The sequence below is a fragment of the Bos taurus genome, chromosome 5, assembly GCF_002263795.3.
Source record: "Bos taurus isolate L1 Dominette 01449 registration number 42190680 breed Hereford chromosome 5, ARS-UCD2.0, whole genome shotgun sequence".
Classification (NCBI taxonomy): Eukaryota; Metazoa; Chordata; class Mammalia; order Artiodactyla; family Bovidae; genus Bos; species Bos taurus.
The window spans coordinates 49330973-49353292 of NC_037332.1; the positions used below are offsets into that span (position 1 = coordinate 49330973).

The following is a 22320-nucleotide window of genomic DNA, read 5'->3' on the forward strand; positions in this document are numbered from 1 at the left end:
TAGGAAACAGGTCGGGGAATGAAGAATTTTTTTTTTTAATTATATTTATCTTTGACTGTGCTGGGTCTTCGTTGCTACGTGGGCTTTTCTCTATCAAGGTACAGGCTCTAGGGCACACAGGCTTCAGCAGCTGCAGCTCCTGGGCTCTTAAGCACAGGTTCAATAGTTGTGATGCACAGGCTAAGTTGCTCCAAGGCATGTGGGATCTTCCTGGATCAGGGATCAAACCTGTGTCTCCTGCACTGGCAGGCACATTCTTTTACTACTGAGACACCAGGGGAAGCCCCAAGATTTTTTTAAAAAGAATTATCTTACCCCAGAGTTCTACCAACTTGGAAAGGATAATAAAACATGTTTTCTGAGCAATGGGATCTGGATATTCGACTGCTCCTTGAATAACAGTAACCAGCACTCGTTCTACATTCTCTGCACCTGAAGAGAAAAACGGGAGTTCAATCTGAAAAGGAACTAGAAAGGCAATCTGAAGTTCTGAGTTCATATATAGTAACAAGACAAAAGCATTTACAGGGTTGATAAGATCCCTCAATTTTTATTATCCTGGCTCCTAAATTTCAAGTATAAAACACTGAAAAATTACTATTCCCTCATTATCCCGCCCTCTGGATTTCCATATAGCAAAATTCTCTATGTGGACCCCTGTAGTCCATTTTTAATAGCTTATTGACCAGAGACAATTCAATATTCAGTTATATAACTAATTGCAGGCCACAGGCACTAAATTTCTGCAAAAATCCCCCAGACACTAATGTGTTAATTAAAAAAAAAAAAGCAAAGTGGCCAGTAAGATTGAATTGTCGGGTCAATTCTGGCAAGAAGCCATCACAGTATTATACTATGAAGGAATCAACTAATATAGCTTCAGGCAAACAAAGAACATTCTCTAGAATAAAACACATACTAGAACACACAACCAAGCCACAGTAAATATAAAAGGATAGAAATAATTTCAAGTATCTTTTCTGACCACAATGGTATGAAACTAGAGATCAACCACAGAAAGAAAAATGAAAAACAACTATGTGGAAATCAAACAATGTGGTACTAAAACACCAATGGGTCAATGAGGAAATCAAAGAAGAAAAAAGAATACCAAAGCAAGTGATAATGTAAAACTACCATACAAAAGTCTACAGGATGCATCAAAAGCAGTCTTAAGACAGAAGTTCATAGTGATATAGGCCTTCCTCAAAAAAACAAGAAAAATCTCAAACAATGGAACCTACCACCTAAAAGAATTAGAAAAAGAACAAACAAATCCTGAAGTCAACAGAAGGAAGGAAATAAATATCAGAGAGAAGACACAGATTAAATAGATTTAAAAAAATAATAGAAAAAGGCAATAAAAGCAGGAGATGGTTTTTTGGAAGGGATAAACAAAATCAACAAACCTGTAGCCTGTCTCATCAAGAAGGAAAAGGACTCAAATAAACAAAATAAAAAATGAAAAAGAAATAACAACCAGTACTAAAGAAATTTAAAAAAAAATTATAATACTACAGTTATATGGCAACAAAATGGACCACCTAGAAGAAATGGAAAAATTTCTAGAGACATACAGCCTACCAAATCTGAATGAAGAAGGAACAGGTAACTTCAACAGACTGATCATTAGAAGTGAAACAGAATCTGTCTTAAGAAAATTATAGTCTGGTATCTTTGATGAATATAGACACAAAAATCCTCAACAAAATATTAGCAAACTGAAGCCAATAACACATAAAAACACATGATCAAGTAGGATTTATTTCAGGGTCACAAGGATGGTTCAATATATGCAAATCAATGTGACATACTACCCCAAAAAAAGAAAAGACAAAAACCACATGATTATCTCAGTAGATTCAGAAAAAGCATCTGGTAAAATCAACATCCCTTCATGATAAAAACTCTCACCAAAGTGAGTACAGAGGGAGTATATCTCAACATAATAAAAGCCATTTATAACAAACCCACAGTGAATGTAATACTCAATGGTGAAAAGCCAAAAACCTTCCTGCTCAATTTTGGAACAAGAGAAGAATGTTCACTCTCACCACTTCTAATCAATATAGTATTAGAAGTCTCAGCCACAGCAATTAGATAAAAAAGAAATAAAGGGTGGTATCCATACTGGAAGGGAGAGGTAAAACTGTCATTATAGGCAAATGACATGATATTCTATATTGAAAACCCTAAGGATTCCATAAAAAAATATATTAGAATAAATGAGTTCAGCAAGGTAGCAGGATACAAGTCTAATATATAGAAATCTGTCACATTTCTTTAATAATACCAGAAAAAGCAAAAAACAATCACACTTGAGATTGTGTCCAAAAAAATTTAAAAAACCACAACCAATAAATAAACCTACCAAGGAGGTGAAAGATCTATATGCTGAGGACTATAAAAAATTGATAACAGAAACTGAAGATGATTCAAAGAAATGGAAAGATATCCCATGTTCTTGGTTTGGAAGAATATTGTTAGAATGGCCATCATACTACCCAAAGTTACCTATGGATTTAATACAATTCCTATCAAATTACCCATGGTATTTTTTAAAGAATTAGAAGAATGATACTAAAATTTATATGGAACCATAAAAGACCCAGAATTGCCAAAGCAATCCTGAGGAAAAAGAACAAAGCTGGAGGCACACCCCTCCCAGACTTCCAACAACACTACAGAGCTACTGTAGTAAAAACAGCATGATAATGGCACAAAAACGAACATACAGATCAATGAAACAAAATAGAAGCCAGAAAAAAAACACAAACACCTACAGTCAATTAATCTACAAAGGCAAGATTATATAATGGAAAAAGACAGTCTCTTTGGTAAGTCGTGTTGCGAAAGCTAGATAGCTACTTGTTAATCAGTCAAGTTAGAACATTCCCTCATGCTGTACACAAAAATAAACTCAAAATGGCTTAAAGACCTAAATGTAAGACATGATACCATCAAACTAGAAGAGAATGTTAAGTAAACATTCTCTGACATAAATCACAGCAATACTTTCTTAGGTCAGTCTTCCAAAGCAAAAGAAATAAAAGCAAAAATAAATGGAACCTAAACAAACTTATTGGCATTTGCACAGCAAAGTAAATCATAAATGAAATGAGAAGACTGGAAGAAAATATTTATAAACTATGAGACTGAGGAGGGCTTAAATCCAAAATATGCAAACAGTTCATAGTACTCAATAACAAAAAAATAAACAACCCCATCAAAAACTGGGCAGAAAACCTAAACAGACCTTTCTTCAAAGACAAACAGATGGCCAAGAAGCACATTAAAAAGATGTGCAACATTGCTAATTATTAGACAAATGCAAATCAAAACTACAATGATGTTATCACCTCACAGAATGGCCATCATCAAAAAGCCTCCAAATAACAAAGGCTGGAGAGTGTATGGAGAAAAGGCAGCTCTTCTACACTGACGGTGGCAATGGACGCTGGTGCAGCCAGTACGGAGACAGTATGTTGGTTCTTAGAAAACTATACGTGGACTTACCGTGTAATCCAGCAATCCCACTCCTGGCCATATACCCAGAAAAGATGAAAACTCTAATTTGAAAAGAAACGTGCACAACAATGTTCACAGCAGCACTATTTACAAAAGCCCAAACGTGGAAGCAACCTAAATGTCCACCAAAAGAGGCATGGATAAACAAGATGTAGGTTATATATACAGTGGGGTATACTCAGTCATCAAAAACAGTGGAATATTTCAATCTGCAGCAACATGGATGAACCTAGAGATTATCCTACTAGGTAAAGTGAGTCAGACAGAGAAAGACAAGTATTATATGATACCATTTATATGTGGAGTCTAAATCATGACACAAATGAGCTTATTTACAAAAAAGAAACAAGACTCACAGACATAAAAAACTTATGGTTACCGAAGAGGAAGTGGGGAGGAATAAATTAGAGGTATGAGATTAACCTCTAAAGACTAGATATCTCTTTAAGAAAATTAGAGATACCAAGGGAACATTTCATGCAAAAATGGGCACAATGAAGAATAGAAATGGTATGGACCTAACAGAAGCAAAAGATATTGAGAAGAGGTGGCAAGAATACACAGGAGAACTATACAAAAAAGATCTTCATGACCCAGATAACCATGATGGTCTGATTACTGGACTAGATCCAGACATCCTGGAACACAAAGTCAAGTGAACCTTAGAAAGCATCACTAAGAACAAAGCTAGTGCAGGTGATGGAATTCCAGTTGAACTATTTCAAATCCTAAAAGATGATGCTGTAAAAGTACTGCACTTAGTATACCAGCAAACTTGGAAAGCTCAGCAGTGGCCACAGGACTGGAAAAGGTCAGTTTTCATTCCAATCCCAAAGAAAGGCAATGCCAAAGAATGTTCAAACTACCACACAATTGCACTCATCTCATACACTAGCAAAATAATGCTCAAAATTCTCCAAACCAGGCTTCAACAGTACGTGAACCGTGAACTTCCAGATGTTCAAGCTGGTTTTAGAAAAGGTAGAGGAATCAGAGATCAAATTACCAACATCCGTTCAATCATCAAAAAAGCAAGAGTTCCAGAAAAACATCTATTTGTGCTTTATTGATTACGCCAAAGCCTTTGACTGTGTGGACTACAACAAACTGGAAAATTCTGAAAGAGATGGGAATACCAGACCACCTGACCTGCCTCCTGAGAAATCTGTATGCAGTGGCTCAGAGGGTAAAGATCTGCCTGCAATGTGGGAGACCCGGGTTCAATCCCTGGGTCGGGAAGATCCCCTGAAGGAAATGGCAACCAATTCCAGTACTCTTGCCTGGAAAATCCCACAGACAGAGAAGCCTGGTAGGCTACAATCCATGGGGTTGCAAAGAGTCAGACACAACTGAGCAACTTCACTTTCAAGAAGCAACAGTTAGAACCTGACATGGAACAACAGACTGGTTCAAAATTGGGAAAGGAGTATGTTAAGAATGTATACTGTCACCGTACTTATTTAACTTATATGCAGAGTACATCACGAGAAACACTGGGCTGGAGGAAGCACAAGCTGGAATTAAGATTGCTGGGAGAAATATCAATAACCTCAGATATGAAGATGATGACACCCTTATGGCAAAAACTGAAGAAGAACTAAAGAGCCTCTAGAGGAAAGTGAGAGAGAAGAGTGAAAAAGTTGGCTTAAAACTCAACATTCAGAAAACTAAGATCATGGTATCTGGTCCCATTACTTCATGGTAAGTAGATGCAGAAACAACGGAAACAGTGGCTGACTATTTTTTTGGGCTCCAAAATCATGCAGATGGTGACTGCAGCCATGAAATTAAAAGACGCTTGCTCCCTGGAAGACAAGCTATGACCAACCTAGACGGCATATTAAAAAGCAGAGACATTACTTTGCCAACAAAGGTCTGTCTAGTCAAAGCTATGGTGTTTCCAGTAGTCATGTATGGATGTGAGAGTTGGACTATAAAGAAAGCTGAGTGCCAAAGAATTGATGTTCTTGAACTGTGGTGTTGGAGAAGACTCTTGAGAGTCCCTTGGACTGCAAGGAGATCCAACCAGTCCTCTTAAAGGAAATGCATCCTGAATATTCATTGGAAGGACTGATGTTGAAGCTCAAACTCCCATACTTTGGCCACCTGATGTGAAGAACTGACTCATTTGAAAAGCCCCTGATGCTGGGAAAGATTGAAGGTGGGAGGAGAAGGGGACAACAGAGGATGAGATGGTTGGATGGCATCATCGACTCAATGAACATGAGTGTGAGCAAGCTCCAGGAGTTGGTGATGGACAGGGAAGCCTGGCCATGATGCAGTCCATAGGGTCGCATATAGTCAGACACTACTGAGCAACTGAACTGAGCTGATGAGATTAACAGATATACGTTACTATGTATGAAATAGATAACCAACAAGGAGCTACTATATAGAATAAGAAACTAGATTCAGTATCTTATAATAACCTATAATGGAAAATAATCTGAAAAAGGATATGTGTATAACTGAATCACTTGGCTGTATATCTGAAGCTAACACATTGCTAGTCAACTTAAAAAAAAAGAAAAAGGAACACTGGTTTAAGAAAACAGGAACTGAATACAAATTAATTTTAAGGGTGCTGAAGTGAAAGTGATCGCCACTCTGATAATAATGAACTGTCATCCTTGTGGCCAACATATAACTACATCAAAAGTTCAGTGTTTGTTTATAATAGCCAGGACATGGAAGCAATCTGGATGTCCATCAGCAGACGAATGGATAAGAAAGCCGTGGTACATATACACAATGGAGTATTACTCAGCCATTAAAAAGAATATATTTGAATCAGTTCTAATGAGGTGGATGAAACTGGAGCCTATTATACAGAGTGAAGTAAGCCAGAAGAAAAACAACAATACAGTATACTAACGCATATATATGGAATTTAGAAAGATGGTAATGATAACCCTGTATGTGAGAAACAAAAGAGACACAGATGTATAAAACAGTCTTTTGGACTCTGTGGGAGAGGGCGAGGGTGGGATGATTTGGGAGAACGGCAATGAAATATGTATAATATCGTATAAGAAACGAATCGCCAGTCCAGGTTCAATGCAGGATACAGGATGCTTAGGGCTGGTGCACTGGGATGACCCAGAGGGATGGTACAGGGAGGGAGCAGGGAGGCGGGGTTCAGGATGGGGAGCACGTGTACACCCGTGGCGGATTCATGTTGATGTATGGCAAAACCAATACAATATTGTAAAGTAAAAAAATAAATAAATAAAATAAAATCATAAAAAAAAAAAAGTTCAGTGTTTACTTCAACTAGCTCTTGGGCATACAGATACAGAACTGTGACAAATAATAGACAATTTAGGCACTGCATGCATCCACACCTTGATTTGCTATGACTTCACTCATTCCACTGCCTGTGACTGTTTGCAGGAAAGCAAAGTAACTCCTTCGCAACATCTGCTTCTCTAAAGCAGCAGATTGGTCGTTTTCTTCTGCTGGTCGGAGCAAAACTTCAAAAATTGCATGAAGAAGAGGCATGAACATTTGTTGTAAAAATGGGGATACCTGTATCTGAAGAGAGGAAACAACTATTACTATCTGAGAAATAAGAAAATTACTAATTTAAAATTTAGGAAAAACATGTTTTACATAAAGCCTTTTTCCAGAGTTTCTATATTTAGGATACATATTTATATAATTCAGCTAGCAAATATCAATATTAAGACAAAAATGTACATAGCATATACAGTATTGAAAGCCTCAAAAATCATTAAGTTCAAACCATTTCCTACAATTCAAGATTGAGGTTCAAGTAACATGGAATCAAACATATTCCACAATCAAATATTGTCATGGAATACTGTCAAATTTAAATTCTCAATAAATGAATTCTACTGCTAAATTAGGGACTCCCTGATAGCTCAGTTGGTGAAGAATCCACCTGCAATGCAGGAGATAACCGGTTTGATTCCTGGGTCAGGAAGATCCGCTAGAGAAGGGATAGGCTACCCACTCCAGTATTCTTGGGCTTCCCTTGTGGGGGCTCAGCTGGTAAAGACTCCGCCTGCAATGCACAAGACCTGGGTTCTCTCCCTGGGTTGGGAAGATCCCCTGGAGAAGGGAAAGGCTACCTACTCCAGTATTCTGGCCTAGAGAATTCCATGGGTAGCAAAGAGTCAGACACGACTAAGTGACTTTCACTTTCACTGCTAAATTAAAAATGAATTTATACGATTGAACTCTGTGAAGGCTTTACATGGCCTTAAGCAAATTCCTTACCTCTCAGTTAAGTGTCTCAGTTTCTTCATCTATAAAAGAACAATACTTAACTTTCACGGTTGTTACAAAATTCAAATGAATGTATAAGAAAATGCTCAGGACAAATTTTGAACACAGAAAACACTATGTTAAGTGTTAGCCAATTTCATTAGCTAGCTTATGCTTTGCTTAAATTTCCTTGTACATAAAACTGACATTGAATTACTTTTAAACTACTTGGATACCCAAATTACAGTGCTTTTAACTTATTTGTTAGACATTTAGTATCCAATGCTGTTTCATTTGCTTTTCTAAAACACCAAACTAATAGTTTTCTTCTGCTGCATAGAACAGAAAAGATCTATTCTTATTAAATATCTATCGATCAGGCCCTGAGTGTCAGGGAGTATTGTAGACATTGGGATGATAAAAATATGTGTGATCCATGCCCTCAGATAACTCATACTCAAAAAAAAAAAAAAAAAAAAGTCAAATGCTAAAATATATCTAAAGAGAAATACAAAAGTCAGGAGATCTTAAAGTCAGGAAATTCTCTGACCTCTGAAGGTGTATGGTACCTTAAATTTGGCTGTAATCTGGTTGATAAGAGGAATGAATTCCTGGAGGTCTTTTGCTTCACAATCTTTGAGCATGTGTTCTGAAGCAGATGGAATGAAGGGAAGGACTTCTTCCTCCAGGCAAATAATCATGCGATGAAGGAAAGTGCGGACTCCACTCCTGAGAATATCCTTTTGTAAGGGACAACTAAGAGCTGGCAAGAACGTCTGTAAACAGTCCAGGTAAACTTCGGAACAGCCACATTGCTTCACAGTCTGCTTGTTGCTGAAAGCTTTGCTGGTTCGACTACAGAAACAATGATCAGGTAACTGGTTTTAAGTTAATTCTTCAAGTGGTTTATGGAGTAATAAACAACAATGCACAACAAATTATAAAACTGACAAAACAAAGCAGCCAATTCTTTATTTTCCATGTCACAGTTATGTCCACTTTTAGTTAATGGTTGCTTCCAGTTACCATTCCAGAAAGGGCCCAAGTTAAATGAATGAAATGTAATTGATACAATCTCTCAAATGTGAGCCCACCTCAATATTTTGCTAAAATCCTGCTGACAATATATGCAGTAAAGAGGAAAAAAAAAAATATTTACTATGAATAGGCTATACTACACAAACTGTAAACCACCAATTTATATTAGAAAACAATCTTAGAATTGAGTTATTTATACAATATCTCTAACATAAGCTTTTGCATGGAAGTCTTCTATAGAGCAATTTCTCTAAGTGCTTCTAATTAAAAATCACTCAAACTTTCATACTATTATTCTTTACCAATAAAGAAGTATGTGTAGAGACAGAAACAATGGCTTGGGTGGTTGGGACACAATGCAACAACTAATAAGAAGCCTCAGCACCTTCTCCTTAAGATTCCATAACAGATCCCCTGATGTCATTGGTATATATACTTAAGCGAATCTCCTTAAATACATTATCAACTTAAACCAGAGAAATCAGACAAGTTAAGGATTTAAAAAGATGTCAAGTCAGAAATCCAGAATGTTATGAGATCTATTCCCTTCTTCAGCTAAATCTCCTAATTTAATGAATTTAGAAAAGAAATGTTTACACAAATCTCTGGACAATCCAGTTTCAGAAACATGACACACATGCCCAATTCCAGAAAAATCTAAGTAAATGATTCTGTATATACTGAGAAAATCACTTCACCAATTTAAATGCCAATTTTCACCAATCACACTCACCTAGCAAATCCAACAGCATGGTTGAGACAGTCTGCTAGAGATGCCTGTCTTTCTTCGTCCTGTGCCAGCATCAATTTTTCTAACAGAATTTTAAACTTCTCCATGAGTGGAGTCAACAGATTCCTCATTAATGCCTGCTTCCGCTCTGCTGGATACTCACTATTAACAATTAGCACTCCAGCTGTCTCATAGATAAATAATTGATCGTCGCTGCTCAACAAAGACTGGTAACCATTCTCCTAAAATGAAATTTAGTCTTATTTAAGTTTTTCTTTGTTCAGTTCCTCCCATTTAAAAGTAAAAGAGGGACAGAAGATGTAATCTATCACACCAACTCATTAATAAAAAGGAGATTGAGTACTTGTAAATAAACTGAATTAGAGGTCAAAAGATGAGGGGTCTATTGACATGACTTCATAAATGGTCGTGTAATAATAATACAGTTTTATAATACTGTATTATTATTATTATTATTATAATAATCAGTTTTCTAACTTGTTTTACTTTTATAAAATTTATCTGTTATTAGGATGCTAAAAATCAGTTTTATAAAATGCTTTGAAGGTTAAGACAAATGCCACACAGATTAATATTTTAAAGTGTTTAAGATTTAAATAACAACAAATGCCACGTAATAAACACATACACAAGTTGTTACTTTTGCACGTTTGAAAATAAGACTGGAAATAAAAAGAAAAGATCTTATTCAAGTGTAAGCAAACATCCATCCATACACTGACCCATTTTACTGCTGCTGCTGCTGCTAAGTCGCTTCAGTCGTGTCTGACTCTGTGCGACCCCATAGATGGCAGCCCACCAGGCTCCCCCGTCCCAGGGATTCTCCAGGCAAGAACACTGGAGTGGGTTGCCGTTTCCTTCTCCAATGCATGAAAGTGAAAAGTGAAAGTCAAGTCGCTCAGTTGTGTCCAACTTTTAGCGACCCCATGGACTGCAGCCTACCAGGCTCCTCCATCCATGGGATTTTCCAGGCAAGAGTACTGGAGTGGGTTGCCCTTGCCTTCTCCCAGTAAGTTTTATTATTTTTTACATTTATGCAATCTGAGAGGCCAGGGGGAAGGGGAAAATATCAGAGGCCCTTCTACCAAAACTCCCTGTTAAGAAATTATTTACAAGCCTAGTCTTAAAACAGATAAATTGTGTGGAGGCCTTATTATATATTTATATATATATAATATATACATATATGTAAAATTTCCAATATCCATAAATATGGCATGGCTAAATATGGCTGTGTGAAAATCTTTTAATATAGATTTCTTTAGTATGTAGGCAAATTTAACCATATAATTATTAGTAACCTTTCATGCAATGAAATATGTATATATTATATGTGTGTGTGTGTGTATAAAAGAATCTTTTATCTTTTAAAAGAGAATGTCCTTATTTAGAAGTAACTAAAACACTTATTAAGTAACACTAGGACCAATCACTGCTCTAGGAGTTGAGATCATAAAGTTAAAGTTGCTAGATAAATACACAGTATTTATACCCCTACTAAGCAGTCAACATTCAGTAAAAGCACTGTGAATCAAGTCTTTTTACACACTAAAAAAAGGTTACAGGTATAGTACAAGTTCTTGTTTCCATGTGCAATAAGAAAAAATTTCCAATATCCATAAATATGGCATGGCTAAATACGGCTCTGTGAAAAATCTTTTAATATAGATTTCTTTAGTATGTAGGCAAATTTAACCATATAATTCATTAGTAACCTTTCACACAATGAAATTAACCCATATACTTATTTTAAAAAAGAAAATATTTTATGTTTAACATTTTTCAAGTGTGGCTCCATTAATAACTCTCACCAAAATGACAAAAAAAAAGTCAATGTCAGTAGTTTGCTGAGATTGCCAGTATTTTACACAAAAACAGATATCAAAATGTGCTTACAAGGTATCTTTTAAAGATTACTTAAATCTTTCTAGTGAAATAAGTAACTGAGATATTCAGATCAAGCAGTGTTTAAATTCTTTTTACCTCAAGCCAGAAGTTTAACAATAAAATTTCAGTCTACTAGAAGTTACTGAGAATGGCTCGTGTGATCACAGTACTAAACAGAGAATAATTTTGAAACTGAATATTCCTTCTCCAAAAAATACTGGTTATTTAATAGTACAGAGAGCAGACCATATCTCACACTGCTAAATCTTATCAATCAAATTTTGATTCCCTTCTATTTCTTTTTTCCTCTTTTATTTCTAATGCTATGTTTGTTTACTATATCTCAACAGAGTTTTAGTAAATAGATCTAAGCCCTACATGCCCCCCACCCCAACTTTCATTTAGAAAGAAAGATACTTACAGGTGGAGAAAGCTCTAATAAATCTTGTATTCTATTCAGAATATCCTCAATGAAAGGATTCATTTGTTTACTGAATAAAGGCAAAAAGGAAAACCACAATTACATAAATAATAGTGCTTGGAGTAGTGCTGAAATATCAAATTCCTCTTTAAGGCAGAACTAAAAAAAACGTTCAGTTCTAAGGTAGTCACATGTCACCATTCAGACTAGCTATAATTTTTTTAAATTACAATATTATAACCTAAGAAAAAGTAGTTTTCATACCTAAAAAAATGGTACTAGTAAAGAACAATATGACGGATTAAGTTAAAAACGTATTTCCAAGGAATATCATCTTTAGAATTTCAAAGAAACCATATAGTTGTACTATCTACAGCAATAAAACTGTGAAATAACTAATGCCATTAGTAATGACAAGTGTTATATATAAAAATATTCAAACAAATCAGTTTAATAATGAACAAAGTACCTGGCTAAAGAGAAAGAAAAGAAATCTTAGCACAATACAAAAAGGAACATTTTTTTAAAAAGCCTAAGAACAGAAAGAACTAAATCTACCATAGGCTCTTAGATAATAAGTTACATCTTACTTAACAATCTTAAAAATAAGAATTAAACATAACAGCCAAAATGTTTTACTTACTTAAGAGATTTAACAAATCTGGAGAATAGGTAAGCGGTTCTGCTCCGGACTTTAGCACTAGAGTGCCGCAGACCCCTGTGATCTAAGAAAGCCATCTAAAGAAAGAGAGACACTTTTACTATTTCTGTATTTATTTAACATCTTTTTTTGCTAATGTCATGACATGTTTTTGTTCATATCGAATTTTACTTTTTAGCTCTGGAAGAGAGGAACCAGGTACACGCAAGTGAGCCTACACTACACGTTAATAGGTCCTTGAATATTTGTTTTAAATAACTGACTAGACACAAACTCCATTTTAAAGAAATGGAGGAGTTTTAGCATGTTCAGGAGTTTTTGAGAGCTCTGGAAAAAAGTGATAAGAGAAAGATAGAATACTATCTGTTCATTAGCTGAAACATATGGAAAATAACAAAAGCTGAGAGTAAAGTGTATACTTACTAGTACACATGGAATGTGCTGAGGTTCAACTGTGAAAAACTTTTCGTATCTAACAACAGTTTCGAAGAACTCCAATGTCACAGATGTGTGCTGATAGGAGCTAACTCCTGATGTTACCAGCTAGAGCAGGAAAAAGTTAAGAAATCTGTCTTCATTTACTGCAACATCAAAATGTCCCTGTAATAATGTATATTAAACTCTAACAATTAAGAAACTCACATTAGCTTATATGAAAACAGAAAATTAGGTTCAGAATAAGTTGTCTTAGTATACTTACAGTTCGCATCATATCCTGCAAAGCACTAGCTTTTGAAACATCACCTGAGAAGTGAGCACCATGAGATACTGGAAGAGCTTCTGCCAACATATACAGCAATCTTATTGCCACTTCAACTTCCATAAACCGTGTAGTCTGCCAATTCCTACCAAGGTATAACACATCACTGAGATCTGAATGCAAACCCTCTGTACAACTAGTGATGCACCGGATAAAAAGACACCAACAAAATCCTCTTTAATTATTAAAAAGTCACAGCAATTGTTAATTCTGCCAGGGAACATAATTCATATCACAGAAGTATAAATAACCAATGTAATCCATTTTATTGTTTATGTTCCGAAGAGCAGCATTTCCCCTCCAGGATCAAGATAAATTAAGGAGTCAAGGGCATTGTTTTGGAGATACACATAAGATCTTAGTAAGTAAAACAAACAAGTAAGTCATGTGACTCACTTATGGTAGGCCACCATCAGGGAGAAGAGGAAAGAGGTGACTTGTTAGAAAGAGACGAACAAACTTACTGCAGTGTAGAACTGAACACTCTGCGAACAGAAGCCAGCAGTAACTCTGGTGAAACTTGAGCAAGCCTGTCCAACAATAACTTCAGTTGTTTTCTATATTCTACAAACATGGCTTCATCTTCACCCTATGGTATTTTAAAAATTCCATTAAGAAACTTAAAAGACCTTAAGACACATAAAATGGTGAGTTCTCATTAGTTTTTTATATTTACAAATTTAATACACTTTTATTTTTTTCATAAATATTTACGTAGGAAAATGCAGTAGTCTTTCCCCTCCTGCTCACAATTATTTCCCAGACCTAGACTATGAAAGCCTAGAGCCAGAAACAGCACAGGGAGGAGGTTAAAATCAAGAGTCATTATAACAGAAGAGAGTGACTGAGGGATGATTAGGCAAACACCAGATAATGGAAGGCTTGGAAAACAAAAGCAAAAGTCTAAGCTACGATGGGTTCACATAGGGCTTTATGAGAACCTTAGCACCTTATGTATACTCTTTGTATCTTACTGTCCACTCTAAGAACTGTAATACTATCACATGATTAACGATACTATATGTAATGAACCTGGCACTTTGCAAGTGCATGGTGTGTTGGTGATCATCACCAGTATCCTCGTGTAGTTCAAAGTTTCTGATGTCTGAAGTGGGTAACAGAATATTACTGAATTGCCAGAAAGCACTCATGACACTTGTGACTGATGGAAAGCTGACTCATGACAACCCTGGAGAGGACTTTAACCAGAACAAATCCAGAGACGGTGAAGTACCTCATTCCCACTCTCCCACAGACAATATGAGGTCCACCAATTGGGCCTCAATTCCTCTCTTATTAAATATAAAGTGAAATATGATCACGAACAATACTGTCAATGTTTTACAAAGTTCAGTGCTACAAAGTGTCCTTAAAAGGGTCATTTTAAAGAATTAGAGGACAAAATACAAAAACATGAAGAATTAATGAAGTTTCCATTAATCTAAGAAGTCATCAATATAAATAAGACTAATTTTTAAAACACTTCTTGTCTTAAAGGACTCTAAGATACTCAAAACTTGAAATACTAATCTGATGTGGGTACATAATAAAATTAAAACTGTTTTCTCCTCAATCCAAAATTCTTACCTCATTTTCAAAGTTATATTCTTCATCATAGGTTAATTTTTTCATAACGGCCAACATGATTGTCTAAAATTAAGAATAAAGTATCTTTTGTCAGTCTCTAAATTCATGTAATTTGAAATTAGGCTGTATTTCAAGGCAGACTGCAGATACAGAGTCTACTATTGGTTTAAAAGAAGTAAAAAGAAGTTAGTTACCTCTACGTTAGCTTTTTGTCGATCTGAAAGCACTGTAAGCTGTTGAAAAGAAAGCAATCATTTATTAGGTTTCCTAAAGTAATACTTGCTTATCAAAATATTTTTCTAATCAGTTAGTATCTTTTCAAACATGCACACAGCTTTTCTGGAGGGCAGTTTGATAGTACCTTTCTATATGTGAAATGTACCTAATCTAAAATCTATCAATTTCACTTCTAGTAAGTAACTTGGCATACAGGCAAAAACATGTAGATAAACTTGATTTTTAAAGATACTTATGAATGTACTCAGCAAAGAAGCAGATTACAGAAAGCAAAGTATGTCTCACCTTGTTTTTAATTAAGTAAGGCCATAAAAGCCTAGAAATCCACTATGAGACACAGTGGGATTACCAATAGTGATTTTAACTTTCTTCATACCTTTTCACATTGCCTAAAATTTCTTAAAGTATACATGCAGAAACATGTTATAACAGAAGCTAAACTCAGTTTGGAAAAATATTATCTTAAGCTTGACTCAATTCAACTAAATCAATGTAAATAAAGTAGGCATAGCTCTCACCTAATGTCATAATGAAAAGTTATTAATTCTTTAAAAGGCTACGTGTATAATATATGAGATTCATACCTTCTACGTTTTAAGTTCTATTATTGGCAGCAACTCTCTAGGGGGTAAATTTTAATTATAAAATAACTTCATAAGAAATGATGCATATGTAATTAAAATAATAAACTATCTTTAACAAAATTTCTACTGTATTTAAAAACAAACACATGGGACTTCCCTGCCAAGACTCTATGCTCCCAAGGCTGGGGTACAGGTTCAGTCCCCAGTCAGGGAACTAAGATGCCACATGATACAAGGCCAAAAAGAAATAAACACAGATTAAAAATAAAAGAAACAACCTAAACCTATAACTAATTCTGAAGCTTTTTAGTCTAGTGAATTTTAGAACCTGGCCATTTATGTTTTCCAGCTAAGAAGTTCAAAGGAAAGAAAAAAGATGAAAATATACTCATAATTAACAGTAAATATCATTAGAGTAGAATTGAGTATCTTATTTTTATTTTCTTGTATTTTCCAATTCTCTATGGCTTTTCTATATTATCTACAACAAAGATTAACATAAGGACTTACCTGTTTCAAAATATGAAGATAATCGTAACAAAATCCAATAATATTAGAAGAGATGTCATCATCCTCATGAATTAGGAGCTGCAACATCAGCGCCACCTTTGTTTCAATAGCTTGCAGTGCCTCCTGAGCATTCTTGATATCCCCATTTTTAATTAATTTAGTCCAGCTAACTATCAATGACTGTCCCATTCCATTGACCAGTTTAGAAAATCTGGCCAGGAAGTCAACATCTTCCTCCTACAAACAATACAGATCTCAATTTAAAACCAACTACCTGAGAGGAAAAACTCTAAATTTCAGAACGGATCAAGTGCCAATTATAGGAGTCAATTTTATTTTATTTTTTAAATTTAATTTTATTTTTAAACTTTACAATATTGTATTAGTTTTGCCAAATATCGAAATGAATCCGCCACAGGTATACCTGTGTTCCCCATCCTGAACCTTCCTCCCTCCTCCCTCCCCATACCCTCCCTCTGGGTCGTCCCAGTGCACCAGCCCCAAGCATCCAGTATCGTGCATCGAACCTGGACTGGCGAGGAGTCAATTTTAAACTAACATTAGACATAAACAATACTACCATTTTGACTGGGAAGTTTTAAGAGTCTGAATTCTACTGTTATTATCCACTAACTCTCAAAATAACTATCTTTAATGATTATAGTCATGTAGACATTGTCAAATTATAAAAGTTTAAAAAAAGAGATCTGTGGTTTCAAAACCTTCTCTCTAAACTGATGAATTTAGTAAATACCTTCTAATAAAGTTAATGCTGCCATATTATGCTTTGTGCAACAATTTACAACAGTCCTTTCTGACACTATTTAATTTGAACCTCAACTATACCACAAAGAAATAAAACTGCTATTAAAATAACCTGCCTAAAGTTAATCAGCATTAGTGTTAGAACTCAAAATCAGGTTAATTTTCATTAATTATCCTTATGATGTTCTCCTACAGAAAGATTTTTTAGCTTCACCATTTTAAGTTTTTTAATAAGGCCATTATTCGCAGTGTAACTGGCTACACTTTGTCAGTTAGGAAATTACCAGAGGTATACTCCTGATATATCAACAATACAAAGACTTCTTAGTAATTCTTTATCACTGTCACAGGTAAAATTAAAAGTAAAAACCTTCAAATTCAATTTCTAAATTATTAATTTACCACACTCACTTGAGCCCTAATTCTGCTGAGGCTAAACTCTAATAGATCAAATGAATATGATGAAAATATAACATTTATAATGGAGTCTAGGTCAAAATGCACTGCCATGCTTCGTAAAGTGTGGTCCATGAAGAGCTGTATCACAGCATCACTTGAGAGGCTATTAGAAAGCACAAAAGTAAGTACTATCCCAGATCTTCAAGTTTAAGTCTGATCTAATCCATGGTCAAGGAGAATGTTACACATGACATTACGGCTTTCTGGACACTATTTTTCACTATTTTTCACTATTATATGTTTCACTATTATAAGCCCAAGGAAGTTTCTAACGCTTAAAAACATAAATAAAGAAAAAGGAAAGTATATTTAAATTACTGCCTATCCTAGTTTGTTCTAACAATTTTCAAAACGTTATATAATCCATGGTCAAGGAAAATGTTACACATGACATTACGGCTTTCTGGACACTATTTTTCACTATTATATGTTTCACTATTATATGTTTCACTATTATAAGCCCAAGGAAGTTTCTAACGCTTAAAAACATAAATAAAGAAAAAGGAAAGTATATTTAAATTACTGCCTATCCTAGTTTGTTCTAACAATTTTCAAAACGTTATACATAAATTTACTGACCCGGTCAATGCTGAAAAATCCAGCAGACTGTAACACTTGACATAAAGATTCTACCAGTTTCATTTTATCAACAGGATCCATTCCTTTATTTACAATTTCAAATAAACAATCACAGGCTTCTTCCCGTAGAACTTCTATTGACATATGACCTAGCAGCATATTTATAAACCTGGCAATGGAGAAACAAAAATTCTTACAATATTTTCAAATTCATGAGTTTTACACACTGTATTCTGCAGGTTTCTATTCTTAAAATATAGATTTACTTACCTATCATTGGCTATAAGGGATAAGTCTATCCAAGAGACATAAGCCCCAACTACTTCAAGGCACTGGCATGTCACTTCTGAATTGGTATACTGATAATTTTGTAGGATTTGGTACCATGATTCCACCAGGTTTGGAATGCACTGTTCCCTCATGGTATCCTTTATGAGAGTATTCCTACGAGCCTCCTAAAAAAAAAAAAAAATACCGTATGTACAATCAGATTACCTCCCAAGATAATGTTTGATATTCGTATAATAGTTGCACACAGTAATTTCCTCAACACTACATTTCCCGACTTGTTAACACATTCCCTGCCGGTACTTCCTATTTATCTGCCCTAAAATCATAACCTGTGATTCTAATTCTTCCTTCCATTTTACTTAGACATAATTTATTAAACACAAACTATGAAAAAAACACTGCTTAGAAATTTTTAACCATGAGATAAAAGTTATTTCTCAGTATTATACAAACAATTTAAGAGAACAGCAATAATGTAAACAATATTCTTTATAAATGTCATATTTAACACACAATAACCTTCAATTGTCAGACACATTTGAATTAAGCTATTTCCATTGTGTTCTTTAAGAAAAAGGAGAAAGTTAAATTGGGTAATAAAGAAATAGAGAAAGACTAAGGTCATGGCCTATGTGACTAACTGAGAATACAGAAGAACCCAGCACTGGTACATAGCAAGGCTTTTTCCTCAGTCAGCAACTATAAAGTAATAGTAAATACAGGCCACATTTCTCTACAAATTCATAGGAAAAAAACTGATTTATTTCACTAGAGGAAGTTTCTCTCTGGTTAAAAAAAAAAAAGCTAAATGCTCTAATTTCACTCTATACCTGGGGAAAAAACCCCAATTTAAGTTCCTTTGTAAAACAAAATTCAAAATGTTGAGCAAATTTGTAAGTATTCCTAATAAAGTTTTATCAAAAACAAAAATTCCTTCTTGTTCCTTTTATTATGTACCCCTTATCTCTTGCAGTATCTAAATTAAAAACTTATTAATAAGATGTTACTTGCCTCTGAGGTGTGAACCACATCACGATCCACCAACTCTGAATCAATAGCCATGAGAATTCGGAGGTACAGATCTACTCCCCTTGGATTTAGGTCCACTACTGAGAGAATGTCAAAAAAAAACTTGGGCCATTTAGTGAGATACTCTGTAACAAAAAGCAAGGCGAAGACTTGGGCAGCTTTATTTCGTATGAAGGTCTTCTCTGGTTGGGGATTCAGCATCTGACAAACAGAGATACAGTGCATAAAATTAAATACAAATGGAAAAGACTCAAACAGTGTTCTACTTATCATTAACAGGCAAAATCCCACTAAACTGCACCGTGATCTACAACAGCTGTGCAGCGAATATGCTTGAGAATTACCAAAGTATTAAAGTTTCATGGGCAGAGTTTTAGTAGTTTCTATAACCTTTTCTAAGAAAGCAAATTCAATGATTTTTCTTCTAGCTGCTTCCTCTGTAAGATAAATAAATATTCTAGCTACACAACTGCTTAATATGTTAAGATTAGCTAAAACTAGTGAAAAAAAAAATACTGTGAATAAAGAACTCTATTGGCTCCTTTAAAAAGGGCTCTTTGTGAAGAATCTGTTCCAGGAGGGCTCACCTTAAGTGTGAAAATTGACTTTTGTCTAGCAGTTAAAATTATATTTTAAAACCAAAAGTTTCCACCATGTGTCACAGAAAGAATGACAGATTCAATTACTGATATAATTTCAAGTTACTGCTAAGTTTTTATCACTTGTTATCTTCAAAGCCAGCACTTTCTAAAAAAGCTACATGATCAAATGGAGGATAAATGAGTGACATTTTTGAGGTGAAGTTGCAAACTCTTCCAAAAATAAAAACTGAAACATCTGGCAATTTGAGGTATTAAATGTAAAAGCTACTATTTTACCTGAGCTTGAAGCCAAGATACAAGCGTCTCCCTAATTAGTTGTTGTTGAACAGTAGTTAGTTCTGAATATCTGTTCAAAATACATAAGAAAAACAATAATGGTAATATTTAGTGTATGTGGTTTTTAAAAAGTAATGGCCTCTTATATTTGAAATAGAAAATTTGTATAGCAATCACCTAAAATTCCCTATGATAAATTGGTAATAATTCTCATTACCACTTTAAAGACAGGGGTGGGAGTGGTTGGAGGGGTATCAATATTTATCTTAGTTTTATCTGTGGTCCAGTTTATGCTAAAACAAAATGGCAGCTACACAATTTTTCAAATGAAAATAATGGTCTCAAGTCTACGGTCTCAGGTCTGTGATTTACAGAATAAATTAGGAGGCAAACTAAGGATCCCTGGGGCAGCAATTCACTGTTTCTGCTTAAATTAGGCAGGGGTTTTTTGAAAAGTCAATGGCAACCCACTCCAGTGTTTCTGCCTGGGAAATCCCGTGGGCAGAGGAGCCTGGCGGGCTACAGTCCATGCTGTTGCAAAGAGCTGGACACGAATGAGAGACTAAACAAGGCAGGGGTTCTAAATGCAAGTGCCCATACTGCCACTCAATTTAACAGAGAGTGGTCATGCAGTGATACAGGCGTGGTGTTGCTATATCTTTTCATTCTTTCCCAGAGAAACTGGAATTTAACTTTTTCCTGTGTACTGACTGGATTCTTTTATGTAGCCAATGAATTTGGTATTTTTAAAACACCTTGGGATAAATCAAAACATCTCAAAGCTGGATGTGACACATATTGTCAATTTACAGCCTATGTTATGATGTCCCCAAAGAAGGAAAAACTAATTTCAAAATTAGCCTCTCCCCACAAATCTCAGTGAGAAAAGCCGTACTTGTATTTAACTTGATGTTCCAGTACTTGGAAGCAGAAAAACTTAATATGATCATCACTGAAAAAGAAAAAAAAAGAAAAATTAGATAAGGAGAATATGAATTGGGGAAAACAAATCAAAGGTAAATAATAATGAGTAACTCAGTTGAAAGTGTCTCAAACCAGACCTTTGGCTTATTGCTCTCAAGTGTTACATTCACATCCATTTGTAAGCTAAGAGAACTTTATATAATATTCAATGGAAATTGAATAATCAATTTCCAAACAGAATAACAGAATAATCCCAAATTAAGATTCACTTTAAATACATACAGTCCTTTGCAAATAGAGAGCACTCCCCCCAATTCTAGATGTTAGGATTCCCAAAGCAATTCTTACATTTTATAACAGAAAGGACAGATGTAAAACGACAAATGGTACAACAGCCAGAGGCTAAGTCAAGCCAGAGACGGTCATCAAAGTCATACTTAAACAAGAGAAGTCTCCTAGACTGGCAGTCCAGCCCCGAAATGCATATAGAAAACCAGGTTACAAATATATTGCCTTAAGGATTCCCTGGTGGTCCAGTGGATAGGAGTCTACACTTCCACTGTATGGGGTATGGGTTTAGTCCCTGGTTGGGAAATTAAGATTCTGCATACTGCATGGCAAGGCTTACATTTAAAGAAAAAAAAAAGAAAGTAAAAACAAATATATGACCTTAAAAAGGGGTGGGGGGAGTAAAAATCAATATCCATCCGCTGTCTACTTCTAACTGTCTCCCTAGGAGTGACAACAGAGATACAGTGAGCTAGCTACAAGCTCTGACCAAGTCCCTTTAATGAACAACAATGTTCTTTTTAGACAGTTGGTTTGAGTCAGGCATGGTCAAGGAACAATCTTTCATATACACAGCTAACTATAGTCAATGTAAGAATGGAGGTATTGTCTTCCTTCTGATTACATCCCTTAACCCCTCCACCAAAAAAAATTCACACTTAAGAAAATAAAACCTAATTTTTAAAAGTTTTGTTAAAAGTTACATTTAATTAGCATCTTTTCTAAGACCTTAGGGTTTCTATTCTTATCATGGATTGCACTGAAGCTTGAATTATATAAGACTGAAATTTTTCACTCAAAATATAAACTACAGGGAGCCCTTAATTAAAAGCCAGCCTTCATTTACTCTAAGACATATAGATGTTCTTCAAAATTAACTTTCACTAAACTGGAACACTTGCTTTCAGCTATA

General features: G+C 35.0%; 1 protein-coding gene across 6 annotated transcripts in view; it reads right to left on the reverse strand.

Annotated features, from left to right (window-relative positions):
- The window catches only part of XPOT (exportin for tRNA), a 168513-nt gene that overhangs the window by 10742 nt on the left and 135451 nt on the right, over positions 1–22320 (reverse strand). For 5 of the 6 annotated variants that reach the window (XM_059886554.1, XM_059886555.1, XM_059886552.1 and 2 more), the window contains 17 exons: positions 21091–21147; positions 20196–20265; positions 19300–19518; positions 18268–18452; positions 17998–18166; positions 16195–16431; positions 15058–15096; positions 14864–14926; positions 13741–13865; positions 13217–13361; positions 12940–13059; positions 12499–12593; positions 11856–11925; positions 9530–9768; positions 8328–8613; positions 6873–7062; positions 316–432 (listed from right to left, as the gene is read on the reverse strand). In XM_059886554.1, the coding sequence (XP_059742537.1) occupies positions 316–432; positions 6873–7062; positions 8328–8613; positions 9530–9768; positions 11856–11925; positions 12499–12593; positions 12940–13059; positions 13217–13361; positions 13741–13865; positions 14864–14926; positions 15058–15096; positions 16195–16431; positions 17998–18166; positions 18268–18452; positions 19300–19518; positions 20196–20265; positions 21091–21147 (2426 nt within the window). Of the gene's footprint in view, positions 1–315; positions 433–6872; positions 7063–8327; positions 8614–9529; positions 9769–11855; positions 11926–12498; positions 12594–12939; positions 13060–13216; positions 13362–13740; positions 13866–14863; positions 14927–15057; positions 15097–16194; positions 16432–17997; positions 18167–18267; positions 18453–19299; positions 19519–20195; positions 20266–21090; positions 21148–22320 lie in introns of those variants that run through there. The other variant, XM_059886556.1, reaches the window with a different exon arrangement.